Source organism: Acomys minous, assembly GCF_964271855.1.
Source record: "Acomys minous genome assembly, chromosome: 1".
Taxonomy (NCBI): Eukaryota; Metazoa; Chordata; class Mammalia; order Rodentia; family Muridae; genus Acomys; species Acomys minous.
Genome location: NC_140483.1, coordinates 6,848,108 through 6,865,392, shown reverse-complemented (window position 1 = coordinate 6,865,392; position 17,285 = coordinate 6,848,108). Strand labels below are relative to the sequence as shown.

General features: G+C 42.9%; 1 protein-coding gene across 1 annotated transcript in view; it reads left to right on the top strand.

The window, feature by feature from the left end:
• USH2A (usherin) overlaps window positions 1–17,285 on the top strand; it is a 683,333-nt gene that overhangs the window by 363,609 nt on the left and 302,439 nt on the right. The window contains exons 36-37 of the mRNA XM_084773188.1: window positions 3,181–3,332; window positions 8,401–8,563. Coding sequence (XP_084629314.1) covers window positions 3,181–3,332; window positions 8,401–8,563 — 315 coding nt within the window. The remainder of the gene's footprint in view (window positions 1–3,180; window positions 3,333–8,400; window positions 8,564–17,285) is intronic.

Here is a 17,285-nt window from a genome sequence, read left to right as displayed (position 1 = left end):
CAAGCAGAATATTGCAGAGACACAAATATGTGCCTTTCCCGCCCCAAGACGGGCTTCCATGGCCGGATTCACTGTTCTGAGAAGGGACAGTGGCTTCTTCCTGCTACTTGGGACAGGCCTGATGATCAATGGTTGCATATAGCATGATCAGATGGCAGTTTGGGACCTCTCTCTCCCTGGCCTTAGTATGCAGAATAGCCCGTGACACATGAAGATACCTAAGTGGCCATTACCCTGAGGTATTCTGAGATGATGTTAAAGTAGCCCAAGTGACCACAGAAATGGGCTGGGGAGAAATTTTGAAATAGAGCCAAGCGGTAGAGAAAGTATGGCAGATATCAGGAGGGATTAAAATGGCTGTGGATAAACTCGACTTTCCCAGTATACAAAGCACCGCAATCATCTTTTAGCCTCTCCAGCAAGTGCTGTCAGGTGTAGTTTGTCTCTAGAACACAGGGTACCTCGTGTGTGTGTGTGTGTGTGTGTGTGTGTGTGTGTGTGTGTGTGTACATGAATGTGTAGGAACACTTACGCACTAAAGTTGGACTGCAGCCTCACCCATTCCATGTCACACCTCGATACGAAGATTTCTGCATAGTTGAATTACCTGTCAAAATGCTCAATTTTTACCCCAGCTCTTCTGCCTCATGCCCATTTTTTGTGGAAGCCCTTCTCCCAATATATGTCATAGCTACCTGGTTTCTTGACATAGATTTCTGGGGGTTGACTTGCTAGAGTCAGGTAGACACACACACACACACACACACACACACACAGAGAGAGAGAGAGAGAGAGAGAGAGAGAGAGAGAGAGAGAGAGAGAGAGCGAGAGAAGGGGGGGTGGGCCTAGAGGAGCTGTCACTGTCTCTATAGAGGATGGAGAACTCAAAAGACAAGCCAAAAAAATCGGTGAGATGGGACTAGAAAGTGATGCTTAGGGCAGAAGCTTAGGCGTTCACCAGTGGTCTCCCAGGTATCACCAAGTTAGACAGCAGATTCCCCACTGAGCACAAGCACAGCTTAAGTCTTGCCAAATGGATTTGCTTATACCCTTTGTGGGAAAACCAGTGAGTGCTCATAGCTTACTCCTAAAATCTTCTTCAAAAGTGATTAGGACTTTAAAGCCCATGCCTAAGGAATTTCAATTACTTATATCCACAATGGACTTTTTGTAAAATATCTTACTTCCCAGCGTGAAGTGAGAGACTGTGCACAGGATCCTAGTGTGAGAGATTTTCAGTTCTGCAGCTAGTTAAGAAAATGGAAATGTTGGTTTGAATGTTTTCTACTTCTTTTGAAAAGCAGGCAGGGTCTTAGCCTTCTCTCTAAGAGGATCTGTAGCACACATAGGGCTACTTGAGGGGGTGAGGGGTGAAATGGTTGTTTTCCACAGTTCCTAATGCAAGGCAATTTTGTTGTTGTTCTTCTTGTCATTGTGAGTCTGTCTCACTCTTATTCCCTTGACTCTCTATGTGTTTACTGGTTGTGCACTGTGCCTGTTTCACTTGACAGACAGGACTCTTGTTAATTAGCTCTACATTCTTCAGTGTCCCACAGACGCTCACACTAAACACAAAGGAAAATGGGTGCTCACAGAGAGAGGCTACCATGCATATTTTTTGCAGCCACAAATGGTGCATGGTGAGAAAATAACAACTTCTTCCTCAAAACATGGACATTGAGGGAACTCAAAAAATTCAACTGTAAAAAGTTATCTTCAGGAAGGAAAAATGGGCCATTGCAAAACCTACATTAAAATATTACATTATTTAAAAACTAGATTCCGAGAGGACACACTGATCAAAAGATAATTTTAATGTAAGTGTGCTGTATATTGAAGCCAGAGTGTAATAGATAGATAAAAGATAGATGGATAGATAGATAAATAGATAGATAGATGGATAGATAAATATATAGATATATAGTATTTCTCATTTAGTTAAATTGTTGATGTGTTTAGATGCCAGAGATTGAACACACACACACACGCACACACACACATACATACACACACACTAAAAGAAAAATAAAGAACCTGTGCCATCAACATGTTATGCCAAAGGTTCATGAAGGTTCTTATAAAATGAGTCAGAGATAAACTGCTGTGAGCAGGTCTACATGTGAGTAAGTCCCTCCCAGCACAGGTGGTTGCTAAAGAAGCCCTGGGCTTATAGCTCCATGAGTAATATTATTGCCAATGGAAGAAGCTTGGGTCTGCTCTACAGATATTTACCAATTCAGGATTCTGGAAACATCCTTGAGTGGCTTCCTCACTGCCCTTGACTTTGCTAGACTGGCTCTTTAATGTTTGCTCTTTCAGCTCTTCTTCATTAAAGTCTTCCTAGGTGTGTTTACAGGTATGGAGATATCTCTTCTTCCAAGGGCTGTAAATGACTACTCTGCATTGTTAGGTGCTGGTTGCTTCACTATACTGGGTGTGAATGTATTTACCTTGTCAATAGATGCCATGTGCCCACCACATGTGAGGCACTGTGTGCCCACCACACGTGAGAAACCATGTGCCTACCACATGTGCGGTGCAGTGCTTAGCTATGAAAACAAGCAGATGGGGAAGGATCATGGGTACCTACGGGCTCCTACAGTCTGCTGGGGCAATCAGGCAATTAATCATGACCTAGTAACACCACAATGGACGGATGGTTAAATGCTAGGATGGGGCTCTATTGTGAGGGGTAGGTGCAGCTACTGGCCACTATGACAATGGGACACTTAGAGCGATTCCTGGAGAGCAGGTTCAGGGGTAACTTTAGGAAATTAACCTCACTTTGAGAACAGTTCTTATTTAACATGGTCAGACTTTGGTTTCCCATGGTGCAATGGTCTGTGAGTTTGGGGAGTTGATATTTCTAGCGAACTCGACTGTGCTGACTCTTGCATTCCTTCCCATGAGAATATTGCTCTTGAGGACACAGAACCCTGGTATTTGGTGGTGCTTGATGTGGCTTCGAACAAGCCTTCCTCTAGAGTGGATGGTTCTAGAATTTTCTCTGTGCTAAGTAGCCTAACAATGTGATGTCTGAAGTGAAGCATACCTTATCCTTTGAGAAGAGACAGCATTTAGAGCAGCAGAGTGGGTGACTGAGTGACTCCAGGAAGGCTCAACAAGGGTACGTGCCTTCCTAGTTCTCGCTATACTGACTGCTGAGTTTTGTCTTCCCAGGTGTGATTATAACTTACGGACTGTTCCTGGATGATGCTCTAATTCACAATTCTTCAACACTCAGCTGCCACGCCCATGGATTTGATCCTGGGAGCTTACACACCTTCCGAGTCCAGGCATGCACGGCCAAGGGTTGTGCTCTGGGACCATTGGTAAGTGGGTGAACTTACATGTGTGAGCTGCTGTGTGATGCCAGGTATCAAGAGGGAAGTAAGAGCTTGTCAAGCACAAGGGGAGGACACTCCTCTTATTAAAGTTCATTTAAGAGTTGTCTTTAGTTCAATGTTCATTTCTAGGCTGAGCGTATACCTGGGGGAAGAATGCACATATTCTTGAATAAACAATAGGTTGGATGCATTAATTGACATACGTGTAACTGTGCCTGCTTTGATGACAAACAAAAAGTGCATGTTTTCTTCTTAATCATATGCTGGTAACTATATTTGTGATAAAAAAATAAATATTGAAAACTGAAATTCCCACAATATGCTTAGATTGCTGCCCAACAGGCAGATCATCAATTAAAAGGTTGATCTTACTTCATTTCCTAGAGCAAAGTATCTTTATTTCATAAATCTGATGCAGCTTTATAAGAACGATGTTTAAATTTTTATTACTATCTGGTCTTGATGCCCACATTTTAGAGACCCATAATGCGTATCTCTGTTTCAATGACAGTTAAAAGCATGAAAAGAATTATCCTTTGTTTCCCAACATCATTTTCCTGGTTCAGTTAACAGTGTGTGCCTAGCACAGACCAGCATGGCACTCTTCAGTTTGAAAATAACACATCACACATCCATGCATTTTTCTTGATTAAATAGGTTTAGATTCTTCTTCTTCTTCTTTTTTTTTTTTCAGGATACATACTCATTAGTTTTAGGTATTTTTTGGCAATGTTTGCTAATTCGCTATCATTTCATTACACTCTGTCTTCATCGAATAGCATATTATATAAATATTACCACAAAAAACCCTTAGCTCTTTGATTTAATTTGCACTTCCTTTGGATCACACCTCCTGTATAGAGATTGGTCACTTTCCAAGAAGCTAAAACCACACAGTGCTGAGACTGAGCTGGAGTCATTATTGCTGTCAAGCTTTTATAGTACAGACCCTTCTGATGGATACTGACCCTTAAAAGCAGGAGATGAAGGGGGCCATCATGGGGGGGGTGGGGAGGCAAAGAATATTTTCTATGAGCTTCAAACCGGCACCTTTTCCCAAAGCGAACTGTGAGTTGTAGTTCTAGCTGCCCCACCTCATCTCCAGGATATTCTAGAAACTTTAAACAAGGGGTCACAGTTATCGATCTCTGTCCTGAGTGGATGGCAGGCAGCGTTAACCTTAAGAAATCAAATAGCACAGCCCTGACAGGAAAGGAAAGGAGAGCTGGATTGTAAAGCCAACTCTGCCAGGTCTCCATCCTCTCCAGTCTCCTCTGGCTTGGAGCACAGAGCCATCTCCTTCTCTTTGGCACTTTTCTGTTCTGTACTCAGCCCTTCCCTTATTAATGATTTCTACATTTTGGAGACAAAAATAGGCTGTGTTTTTAAAACATGTTTTGCAAAGCTAATAGGCTTGTTACCCATACATGTGTAAGAACACTGTCAGCGTGCCCTTAGACAAATGTGCTTCACAGTCTTAAGTGTGACATCACATACCCCTTCACACGGGCAAATGGTTCATAAAATTTAGAAAGTGTACAGATTTGGTAAAATAGAGGTTTTTAAAAAATAAGTCATTTTTGCATCAATTGCACATTCTCACTGTTTTTGATACAGTAAGAATTTGATGGCTCAGTGCATTTTGTCATCATAGCCTGACCAAAGGGAGCTATTTGGGGTGATTAAGACAGAATTGCTCTATTCCCATTTAATTCCCCTGTGGTTTGTTCCATTATTGTCAATTTAAAGAACGTATTTGACTTTTGAAGGATTTATAATATAAATTTTTTTTTTCAGAGGCTAAAGAGATGGCTCGGAGCTTAAGTGTACTAGTTCTAAACCTGTGGGTCACAACCCCATTTGGGGTTAAATGGCCCTTTCATGGGGGTCTCCTAAGACCATGGGAAACCCCAGATATTTACATTACAATTCAAACAGTAGAAACATTACAGTTTTAGAGTAGCAATAAAAATAATGTTATTGTTGGGGGGCGGGTCACCACAGCATGGGGGACTGGATTAAAGAGTTGCTGAGTTGGGGGTTGAGAACCACTGTGACATAAGGACAATTGCTGCTCCTCAGCTGACATAAGACAATTGCTGCTCCTCAGAGGACCTGAGTTTATTGGCCCAACCCCAGCTCCAGGGAAACCAGCATCTTCTTTCAGCCTCTGTGGACTCCTGCCTTCACATATGCAGGCCCACACACAGAAACACACACCAACACATGACTAAAACTCATAAAGTAAATCTTTAAAGATACATAAGTAAACATTATCACTTTCTGAAGAATTGGAAGCCACAGGAAGCCACTGTAGACCTGTGACTTCAGGCTCATCCAGAGGCATACTTGTTCTGTGGAGCCTTGGGTTTCCCGGTACTGTTTATCTTTAGCGTGAACTATTACTTACCTAGGAGTTTCACAGGCATGTTAAGAATTTTGTTAAGAATGGAGATTTTGTTGAAATATTTCTGTGTTTTCACACACGTTTGGTTTTAATTTTATTTTCTATATCAAAGGAAGTTTTAGGTCAAAGCTTAGTCAACATCTACCCTCCCTGGGACTTTTTCTATAATATTCATTTTAAATCAACATAGATATTTAAGGGTAAATTAAAGAAAGACAAAAACAAACAAAATCTTCCTGGTCCAAGGTATGGGTGTCAATTTTGCTATAAAGTAAAAGTCAGAACGTTTACCCAAACACTGAAGGAAACATAAGAAAATGTTTATTTGAGTTAACCAGGTATTTGAAAAGAATAATATAATTATCTTATTATATTAATAATAATAATACCATTAATTATTAAATTTTTGGGTGTCATTTTTTCTGAAACTCTTTTAAACACCTTCCTGTACGATGATTGGAATGGCACATATAGAGATTATTAAAGTAACTGCATTATTATGAAACATTAAAGTGATTTGTTTAGTTTTTTGAAGCTGGCTTTTCATTGCTTTTTGTGCATAGCTGTTTGTGACTGAAGCAAGGTATGATCAGAAAGCCCCCTGAGGAACCTAGAGACCTTCTCTCACAAAGATAAAACAGCTGTGACCTCACACTTATGAAAAACTAACACTCTGTCTTTTTCACATTTATTTTCATAATTGGAGAAATGTATTCACCTTAACAAATAAAGTCTTTATAATTGAGAATGTTTGCCTGCCTCAGGAGCTTGTGTTTAATGTTCTTGTGAGGCGTGAGTGAGCTGTTTGTGCTGTGTAACTAAGGCCAGGGCTAGGGACATGGTCACTTGGTAAAGTGCCTTCTTTAAAAGCACAGGAACTTGTGTCTGAGTCTCCAGAACCCAGATGTGTAACCCAACCTCAACTCTCAGAAGATAGACAGGCAGATGACCAGTGCGATCCACAGAGCAAGCTTAGCCTGTTGATGAGCTCTAGGCCAGTGAGAGATGCTGTCTTAAAACCAAAATGAATAGCTCTTACATAGCATCAGCTGGAGTTGCCTTCTGTTACCCACATGCATTGTATATGCACATACATCCACCTGCACATACATGTGCACATGTATACATACAAAGAATGATGTGAAAATCACTTGCATGTTCAATAAACTTCAGAAGGTCAAATGTGGACCGCCAAATTCTAGTTAGTGATTAAAGGATAATTTTTAAAACAACCACGAGCCTCTTTCTGCTTTCTTGCCAACAGCTGTATATTTCTTTGGACACTGGTCATTGTACTCAGTTAGTTATTGGGCCAGTTCTGATCCTTGTCCAGTTTGAGACTCACTTTTACTTCAGAGGCCTTCTTTTAAAGTGATTCATTTCCTGTATAAGCAGGTCACCATCACATTAGCTTCTCACGCGATTGTTTCTTGGTGAGATTCTCCCTGCTACATTCATTTCTTGATGCCCATCACTATGCTGTCCATGCAAATGCAGCCTCATCCCACAGGGAAGCAGAGGCAGTTTACTCTGAGCCAAATGTGAATGGACATGACCCCAAATGTGGCTTCTGGTTGCCCCAAGGAATGTGTTACTCATAGAAATGGCTTCATGAATGGTTTGTAGTCAGAGAACCAAAGAATGAATGAATGAATGAATGAATGAATGAATGAATCCATGCAGCCACCAAATATGGTGGAGGGAACATTAGGTAGGCATGCAATGAAAAGCCAGGGACTTTGTTGTGGATGACAGATGCTGTCTGATGACCCCTTTGGCTTTTGGAGTAGTCTGGTGAGTGAGTACATGCCAGAGATTTCCTTTGATGGTCAAAATAGTGTGACTCTGATCCAGATATGGGTGGTAAATACTATTCAAGGTGAAAAAAGACAGCCCAGGATAACTCTGGCTCTGGATATGCCAATACTTCACGAACACTTCACAAACACAAGAGGCCTTTACCAATCTCTGGGCTCTTTAACAAAGACGTAACTACTTGAGGGAACTTCAGCTGGTCATACAAGGGAGGAACACAGCTCAGATCTCAGACAAGAAAAAGAGAAGGGAGCCAGGGAGAAGAAGAGGGGAGGGGAGGGGAAGACAGATGGAGAGGAGAGGAGAGGAAGAAAGGGGAGGGGAGGGGGGACAGAAGAAGAGAGGAGAGAAGGGGAGGGGTTAGAGGAGGAAAGGAGAGGAAGGGAGGGGAGGAGAGAGAAGGCTGCAGGTGGCTTTCTCACAAACCAAGTGTCCATCCCTCCCATTAGGAAATGGAGAATTTAGGAAGACAGATCACATGTATCTCCCTTTCTTATACAAACACAAACAAGTTATTAAACAACTGTGAAAACAGTCCGTGGTTATGCACAGCTGTGGGCACATGCTCACTACTCACATGTGAGCCACTCAAAGCCTCTAGAACACACAAGCCGCCGTCTTGGTCAGGACCTGGAACCCTAAGCTTTCTCAGCAGGAGGAAGAAGACATGAGGTTTTGCCTTGATCCCGTTGGCAAAATAGGCATTCTGCCTGGATGCTGCTGCCACTGTGATTTGCCTCACAGCAAAAAGACTCTTTGAAGAAATATGCTCAGACAAAAGCATGCACTTATTTTATCTGCAAACACAGTGAATCCTTTTTATACCCACAGATAGAAAATCGGACTCTAGAAGTTCCTCCCGAAGGTGTGGTCAAAGTGCTTGTCAAAACCGAGGGATCCCGGGAAGCCCTTGTGCAGTGGGAAGCACCTCTTCACCCTAATGGGCGCTTAGCCTACTCAGTCCTTCTTACTGGAAGCTTCTATGCAGATCAAGGTAAATCGTGTGCAATTCTTATTCCTTTAGTAGCGTCAGAAAACCATTTATTTGTACCTGAACACTTCATTACTTTTAGCCTAATTTTCATTTCCAGAATTTTCCTGAAAATCCAACCTATGTAGATGAGTTAGAGAGTCTGTGGTCAGTTTGTGGTCCCCAGAGCTTCAGGGATGGCCCCAACCAGGGCAGCATCCAGCAAGGAGTGTATCAGCACACTCTACTGATGGTTCTTAGGTGCAGAGTCAGGTTGGGGTCACGAGACAAAGGTGGTTTTGTTTCTAGCATTTAAGCCACCTGTGGCCAACCATCGCAACACTATTAAATAGAAAACTACAGAAGGAAAAGCGAAGGCTGTGTGTAAACGGTTTCTATTCTGTTGCTTTGAAATAATTGCTCAGCTTACTTATCGCTACTTGTTAGGCTCTGCCTTTGCATCTTACAAATGAAGCATAACCATAGAGATGTGAGGCATTCAGCACACAGCAGCGGTTGGCATCATCTGTGGTTCAGTCGCCTCTGGGGTGTTAGGTTGAATCTCTTACAGAGAAGAGTCTCCATATGTCCCCTCCTTGCCTGAAAAACAACTCAAGCCTAAAACGCTATGTGTGAGAAGGCTTCAGCTTTCGTTGTTCATTCCATTCTGGGTAAGTTATTTCTGGTTGCCGCTTTCATAATTCTTCACTGGAAGTTTCTATGCAGATCAAGGTAATTCCGGTATGGCAGCTGCTAAATTGAGCACGGGGTTGGACTCTTGGTGTCCCTTGGAAATATCATCAAATTTCATTTGTTGAGCTCTGTTAGTATGACTGATGCTGTAAGCTCGGCCTACCACAGAAGCTTTGCCGGATGCGTCTTAGTAGAAATTTTAATTTGTATTTTTAGTAACCGTTTGCTTTCCTTTTCCCCCAAAGAAGTCATACCACTTTTATATGGGATAGTTTTCGTATTTGTTGTCAGACTAGTAGGAAACAGGCAAAGCCATGGCAGGGATAGCTGCACACTCTAGTAAAAAGCAAATCATAGCCTCCAGGCTGTCATTTGTTCACTTTTGCCTTATGTCTACTTGTAAGACTCAATTGCATACCCAAAACATATAAAAGCACAAGGAGACAGAAAAGTAGGCTTTCTAAGGCTCTGAAGATGGAATTCCTAAACTCCCATAGTATGTCTGCAAGCAACTAAGCAAACGCACAGCAAACAGCGGCTGAGTCAGAGGCCGAGCTGATCCCTCAAAGATTGGCGTGTCCCTTTTTAATGCAATCAGGGCTTTGATGTATTCCGCTGTGAAGCACTCGCAAGATTATGAGGTGAAGGAGTGATGATCGATTTGAAAAAAGAAGCAACATTTAGGCCGGACCCATGACAGCCCAGCTATTTCCGCCAAGGCAGCTGGGTGAATAATGCAAGAGCCATGTTCCCCCTCGTGTTTAATCTTGCATTGTTTTTGCAGAGAACATTTCTGCTTGCCTTCTAAGTCCTGTCATCTTTGGTTGTCATCCCGTCCCTCAAACCATCAAAACGGTATTAAATGTTGCAAAGCTGGGCAGCAAGAGAACTTTCAAAAGTCAGAATCCATTTGCTAAGCAGCCCTTGTAGAAAATGTATTCTGTCCTCGGCAGAATTTTCCTTCACTTCTTTCCACTGAGAAGTTTACTGATTTCTCCCAGTGGAATCTGCTGGAATTTATCGGTTCATGGTTGGCAGTCACAGATTAAGGTAAATGTCGATCCGTAATGACCCTCTACATGTTAGCATTTCAGTAAAGCTGGGCTTTTATGTCAAAGATATCGGAGAGGGAGCTATTACACATGACAGGGGTGATCAAGGGACTCCGGACCAAGGCAAGCATTATTAAATATTGACTAGTTCCGTGATTTATGTAGAGCTGGAGGAAAAAAGTGACTTTTTAACCATTATATATTCTTCAGCAACGAAAACCAGCCATTTATCTGCTGCCGGTAGTGAAGGACAGAGAGCCTGCATATTTTAGTGGCGGGAAAACCTAGTCTTATAAATGAGACGAACTCCTCCGTGATAACATTTCAGCGTGTTAATTGCCAAAAGCAAAGGAGACAAAGTGGAAGCAATTACAAGGTTTGAGTTAGAGAGTCCTGGGGTGTGCGTGTAACTCGGGCCTGTGGGGGGCTGGGGGCCAAGGTGGGAAGTGGAGGGCACATCTTGGAACCGGCAACCTCCTTTTGTTGGTTCCTGTCACTGGAAGATTCCTGTCCGGTGCCAAGTATGGGATGGTGACATCATGTTCTGCCGGCTAGCAGCAGGCAGGTGGCATTTGCACTGAGGACAGGGAGGTTTGTGTGGCTCTCCAAGAAAGGAATTAAATGTGAATTCATCAAAGTTATCAAAGAGATCAACACCTTCCCAGAGTTATACAAGGCTTGCTGAATTGTCGGGCGGCTAATTGGTTATTTCCTTGGCATGAGGAACAACTGTGGTGGCTGCTGAAGTGGTTAGGATCCCCAGGACGGGGAGAAGCAGGTGCCAGCACCTGGGCCATTATTTCTCAAGCCAGGACAGCCACCCCTCTCTCTCACTCTGCAGACACCTACCCAGGAACCTTGCTCCCTCCATGTGGCAACTCTGGTTCTGAGCCAAAAACTTTCCAAAGTCAGGGCCATGTTTTGTAACAAGTTAAGCAGCATATAATCAAAAGATTTTCTTTTCCTAAAAACTATCCTTTTGTCAGATGTGATTTTTCCCATGAATCAAAATTTAAAAGACAAAAGTGAAAGGCAGCCAATGCTTCCAATCTGTTCTTGAGTCTTAAAGGAAACTGGAGTACCTTGTCTTCTCTCACGCACCTGTCTGTCTCTCCATCTACCTAACCGTCCATGCGTCTCGCTGCATGTATTCCTCCGTCAGCTGAGTGTACTTCGCACCACACGTACAGCTTCTCACACACAAACGATACCAAGCTGTGTGCTTAGCCACCAGTTGTTTTATGGAAATCAGTGGTTCCAGAGATGTTGTGATGAGAGTTCCTTGAGAACCTCCTGTTTTTACAAAGCCTCACATACTCAGTGTGTTCATGCGCCGTCATTAACTAACTAGTTCCCAACTAATAGACATTTGTCTAAGTCTTTGGTTATACAAATAATGCTGCAGTGGATAAATATCCATCTTATACCTTTGCAGGTATATTAACTAGTGAGATGAATTCCTTAAAATGTATCACCTGGTAGAAGAAGCAGTCCTCCCCAGGGAAGAGCAAAATAAAAAAGTTATGATAAAAATGAATTGCCTGACCAAAGAAAATGCATTATACATGTATAGCATACTGGAGATTTCGCTGCACAGGAGTACAGCTTAGGAAAAGGGTGGGCATGCCACACAGCTAAGCAGCACATTGCCACACTGGCCTTTGCCAGCCTGGTACACCAAAAACAGTACCTGGCGGCATGTGGGTCTGCATTTCTCCCCTCAGGACTCAGTGTCAAGAAGTTTTCATATGTAAAGTATTTGGAAAAGAACATATCTCTTCTGGGAATTCAGTCTTTAGCACCTCCTCTCACTGAGCCATGGGATCTCCTTATATATTAGGAAAGCCTGCTCTAAAGACTGCAAATTTTCTCATTGGTGTCTTCCCTAGCACTTGAAAGCATTTCTTCAAAAAACATGTATGCTCGATCCGCTCGGAGTATGAACTGTGTGGTGCAAGGTGCCCAGATCAAACGCTGAGCATCCTTTTGTTTCCACAGACACTCTTTAAATAACCCACCTTGTCCCCCAGTGGATGAGGCACCCTCCCTGTGCACCTCTGCGCGGTAAGCTCGTGTGTGCAGAGCTGCACTTGAATCTACACTTCCACTTTTATTTCTGGGTCATTAATTGGTCTTCAGAATGTTCTTCCTGGTAATCTTTTAGATGGTGTTGATGAAGTTCCAGCTCCCTGGAGAATTTCTAGTGCTGTTTGTATGAGGGTGGGGCACTGATGTATATTGCCAGGTACAATTACACCTTTGTGGTGTTGGGGTTTTGAATCAATAATAGGATGACATTTTCTATTGGTTCTCTATCTCTCATTTTTCTCCAGTAAACATGTATGTGTTCCATGTTTATTCTCCCATATTTTGTAACTAAGTATAGTTTTATATGCCTATAAATAGTGTCACATGCATTCACATGTTAATGCCACTAAGCAACTTTTAAAAACAACTTTAAGAAAATGACCTGCAGCCTTCACTTTCAAATCAGTACCTTCAGATCCCCATACTATACCAGCATGGACATATATCAGTCTGGTAATGAGCAGTCATCTCATAACTGCATACACAACTGCATACACACAACTGTGTACACACAACTGTGTACACACAACTGCATACACACAACTACACATATATAACTACATACACATAACTTCATACACATAACTACACACACCTAACTACATACACACAACTGCATACACATAATTGCATACAAATAACTACACACACACAACTGCATACACATAACTACACACACAACTGCATACACATAACTACACACACAATTGCATACACATAACTACACACACATAACTACACACACCAAACTGCATGCACACAACTGCATGTACATAACTGCATTCACACAACAGCATACACACAACTGCATGCACATAACTGAGGTGCTCGCTGCAAGCATCTGGTATCATTGTCCCTGAAGCACTATAATACTGCTATGTGGAAAAGAGCTGATTAGTTAGACTTTCAACTAGTGTTTAACTAGGTCTATAAAACAGCACCAGAGGACACCTGCAAACAGGTGAGATGAGAGGGGTCCACCAGCCAATCTATTCTCAAGCATAGGAGGCAAGAAGTGAGGTGCTGGGATGACACACAGAACAGAGTTAATTAGGGGAAGGTGTGGGGGGAAAGCTGGACTTTCCCCATGGTTTAAATTATGGACTTGAGTGTGAAAACACAGCGAGGGAAGGATAGAGAAGCACAAACAATTAAGAATGGCAAAGTTAAGAGGGTGCTCCTTCCGGGCTGGGAATTGGAAGGGGGTTTCCTGCCATTTGCAGCCAGGGCTAGCACCTTGTTCTTGGAACTACAGCTGCTTCGCCTCATCCATGCAGTTGAAGGAGCCCAGGATGAGAGTCAGTTTCCCGAGGGTGAGTAGGTGCCATCCACTGCCCAGTTAGTGCTGTACTCATGCTCTCAGAGCGAGTCACTCACCTCACTCAGGTGAGCATGCACTCACAGTGACCAGTAGGAAAACCCTGAGTGTTTGGGACTTGTTGCTGTTTATTCCGTAAGCATTCATTATGATTTTAGTTGCAGGTAACAGGTTTATAATAGCTTCGCACGTATTTAATCTGTGCTATTTTTAAATAAGGAGAATGTGTGAATTCAATAAAACCGCAGTAAATTACAACAAGTAACAGAAACCTGGCTCACATGAAATTGGCTTCAAAATTACAACTGATAATTTGTTTAACCACATACATGAAAACCGTCTGTGCCAAAAAATGTCAGTGGGCATTATCAGTATTGCAGAGTTTCCAAACATTTTCAGCTGAAATATTATAAAAAACTATCCAGTTACCAAAATTAGGAAATGGAGAGTAACTTCATGAAAAGAAAAGTGGAAGGCTCTGAATTCCTTCAGCATGTTTTCCCCAGTGCCAGCCCCCTGCCCCCACCGGGGTTTCCGAGATCCCCCTCGCAATCCTATTTTTAGCAGACAATGCTGTCTTCGCCGCACATCCTGCTCTTTTCTCCAGCAGTGATTGTGGAGTCTTGTGTGAATTGTTTAGCTCTTCATTATCCTCCCTTTGAATGGGCTGGGAAGTGATCTTAGGCGCGTGATGGCCCGGCGTGTGTTTTGTGTCTGAGATGTACTAATTGCCAACTTCTTTGTGCTCCTCCGATCGGGTTTCATCTTCAAATGCTCCTTCCTTCAAACCCCCTGTTTGGTGGAGTAGCACAGAAAAAAAAAAAAGACACAAGTTTGTGAAAAAGGTTGTGGATTATTGAGAAAATAGAACGAGTTGGGACGGAAACGCCTTCTCTTGCAGCATCTCAAAGGGAAATGCTTTTAGTGTGAAAACAGATTGACGGTCATGTATTGTTATAACCATGACTTTGTGATTTTTGTAAGTTCCACTTCTAGAGTGGAGGCAGTTATAGCGCATGGGCTTCATGTGACATGTCCCCCTCAGGGACCTCCAACAGGAAGGAGTTTCTCCAAAGAATGGAGGCGAGAAGCAGTCGGACAGGGCAGGGAGGAAGGGAGGAGGAAAGGGTTAGTATGAAATTAGCATTTACCACGTGGTGCCTTTGCTCAGATCTGACGCCCATCATACAAAAACAAACAAGAAAACATTACTTTCAATGACTGTCTCCAAAAGGACAAGTTGGGATTTAAAAAAAAAAAATAGAGATATTGTTTCTGTATGGTTACATTTAGGAATAGTTTATATTCCTATTTTTCCTTTTTATAAACTAAGAGTTTTAATTTTCTGCAGTAGATACCTCATATCCTTGCAGGAAATTAAATAGAAATCTGGTGAGGGCACATCATTCTAAATGGAGAATAATTTGGAATCAGTGTATCAGGCTGGAGGAGATGGTGTGGGTGACAAAGCCCTAAGGAGGGCAGCCAGAGGGGCACAAGGAGAGGCTTCCTGTCAGCAGGAAAACACTCCCTGTGCCTCTTACACTGTTAAGCGTTCTTTGTCCTTCACTTTTTGCCTGGAAGTCTTTCTCCAATGGTTGTCAATGAAAACCAAAGCACAGTGCTGCAAAGTGCAGCTAGATAGGAGCTTTCAGAGGACGATGAGCCATTGTGTCCCAGCATCGAGACAGCACGCGGTAGTACTGAAGAGTGCACGGTCTGGCTGCCTGAGGTGATTTGATGCCGAGTGAGGAACATGGTTTTCACAGCCTGCACAGCCAGCCTCTCAGGGGTGGCGGCTGCTTTCATATCACTGGATTTTTGCCTCCCACAGAAGACAAAGGAAGGACACTTAAAGGATGTGCTCTCTCCACACAGGGGCTCCATGTCAGCTACAGGACACATGAGTGCCTGTGTGGTCTATGTCCCTCTTTCAAGTCCTTCCGCCCCAGTGGACTTACTCTGCCTAGAAGTTGCCAGTCCCCAGGAAGAGCATGTATCTGTTCAAATGCTGCAGATCTCAACAGAAATTACAGAAAAAGCTCGGAGATTGTGGTGTGGAGGCCAAGGTTACCTAGAGAAATCCAGGGATTTTGCTCAGGACCCAGCCCCCACCTCACCCCTGCTACCTACTCTCCCTCTTTCCCCATACCAGTAAACTGCTTTTTATCAAAACTACAAGGCAAAAGGAGATACGTGGGAGCATGTGTTTCCTTGGGAAGGTAAAATAAAATAATGAGCCCTGGAAACTCCTTCCAGTTGCAAGGAGACTGCAGGAAGGCTGGGCTGTTCGGAGAGGGACTGCTTTGTTTTATTGTCCCTGGGGCCTGTTTTTCATTGTGGAAGGAGCCGTGTATTTTCCAAGTCCTGCTGGCAAGCCATGCAGTATATCTGACACACTGCCCCTGGGGAGGGACTCAGTGGGGGAATTGTTCCCGGCATGCAGGACAGCTTGTAACTCGGAATCCCGTTGGAGAACTTTGTAGTTGTGTGTCAGTCAGGAGGAAGATGAAAGAGGCCGTTTCTTTTCAAGCAATTTGAATTCATTTCCCTGTAATGAGTTAGAGGGGAGGGCAGCCAGACTGAGCTCAACTGAGACTCTGTGGAGTGAACTTCCCAGGGTGAAGGAAACAGGGAGCTGAGGTAAAAGAATGTAGTGTCAGCCTGGCCACCACTGCCACCACTGCTACCAAATGTTGCCCTGGCTTCTTGTCAGTCTATTTCCTAGGGCCATTTGTCCTGACTCCAGGGTCCATATTTTGGGAATATACAGTCCAAGAATATACATGCCTATCCAAGGTTTTACAATACAAGTCCAGTGTATAAACACGAGCACCCAGGAAAAGAGTAAGGCAACCATGACAGTCCCTTACACAGCTTCTCCTCATGGGCTGACAAATGTCTGGTGCAATGCTATGGATCCATTCATGGGAGACAATAGTGACTGCACAGTTCCTCCCAGAGACAGAAAGTAAACGCGTGTTGTGGTAGGGGATTCGCTAGCATGTACACAACAGGACAACAACCCGAACCTTTCCCCTTTACCATTTTTGATGTCTTTAAATCACAAAAGACATTAGTAATGTAGACACACAGCAAGTATTAATTTGGGAAACAATGTTCCATGCAAAGACAAAAAAATAAGAAAAGGTTATGGCTATTACCACCTTTTTGATGCACCTCTGGAAATAAGAACATAAAGGATGTTTTTAAAGGCACACTTTCTGCCTTAAAAATAGTTGCAGCATTGTTTACAAAACTAAGATCTGTGTCATCTTAAATTTTAGGTTAGAGAATGCATATTCAGAGCATATATTATTGACATTTCTGATTCTATACCATGTCGTGGCCAATGAAGCTATAGAAATGTTTTATTGGGACAGATCTTCCCACAAGAATGGAGTTAGGCATTAATTTATCAAACTTGTTTTAGAATTCGTTTCCTCTCAATCCTTATAGGGCAGCTTATTGGATTTGTGTCTGATATCTAATTGGCTGTTTTCCTGGCATAATGAATGGGTGCACCTGAGCTCTTGTGTCCATTGAGGCAACAATAATATAGTGATAGTATGTAAATACCCTCAGATGCCCAGGA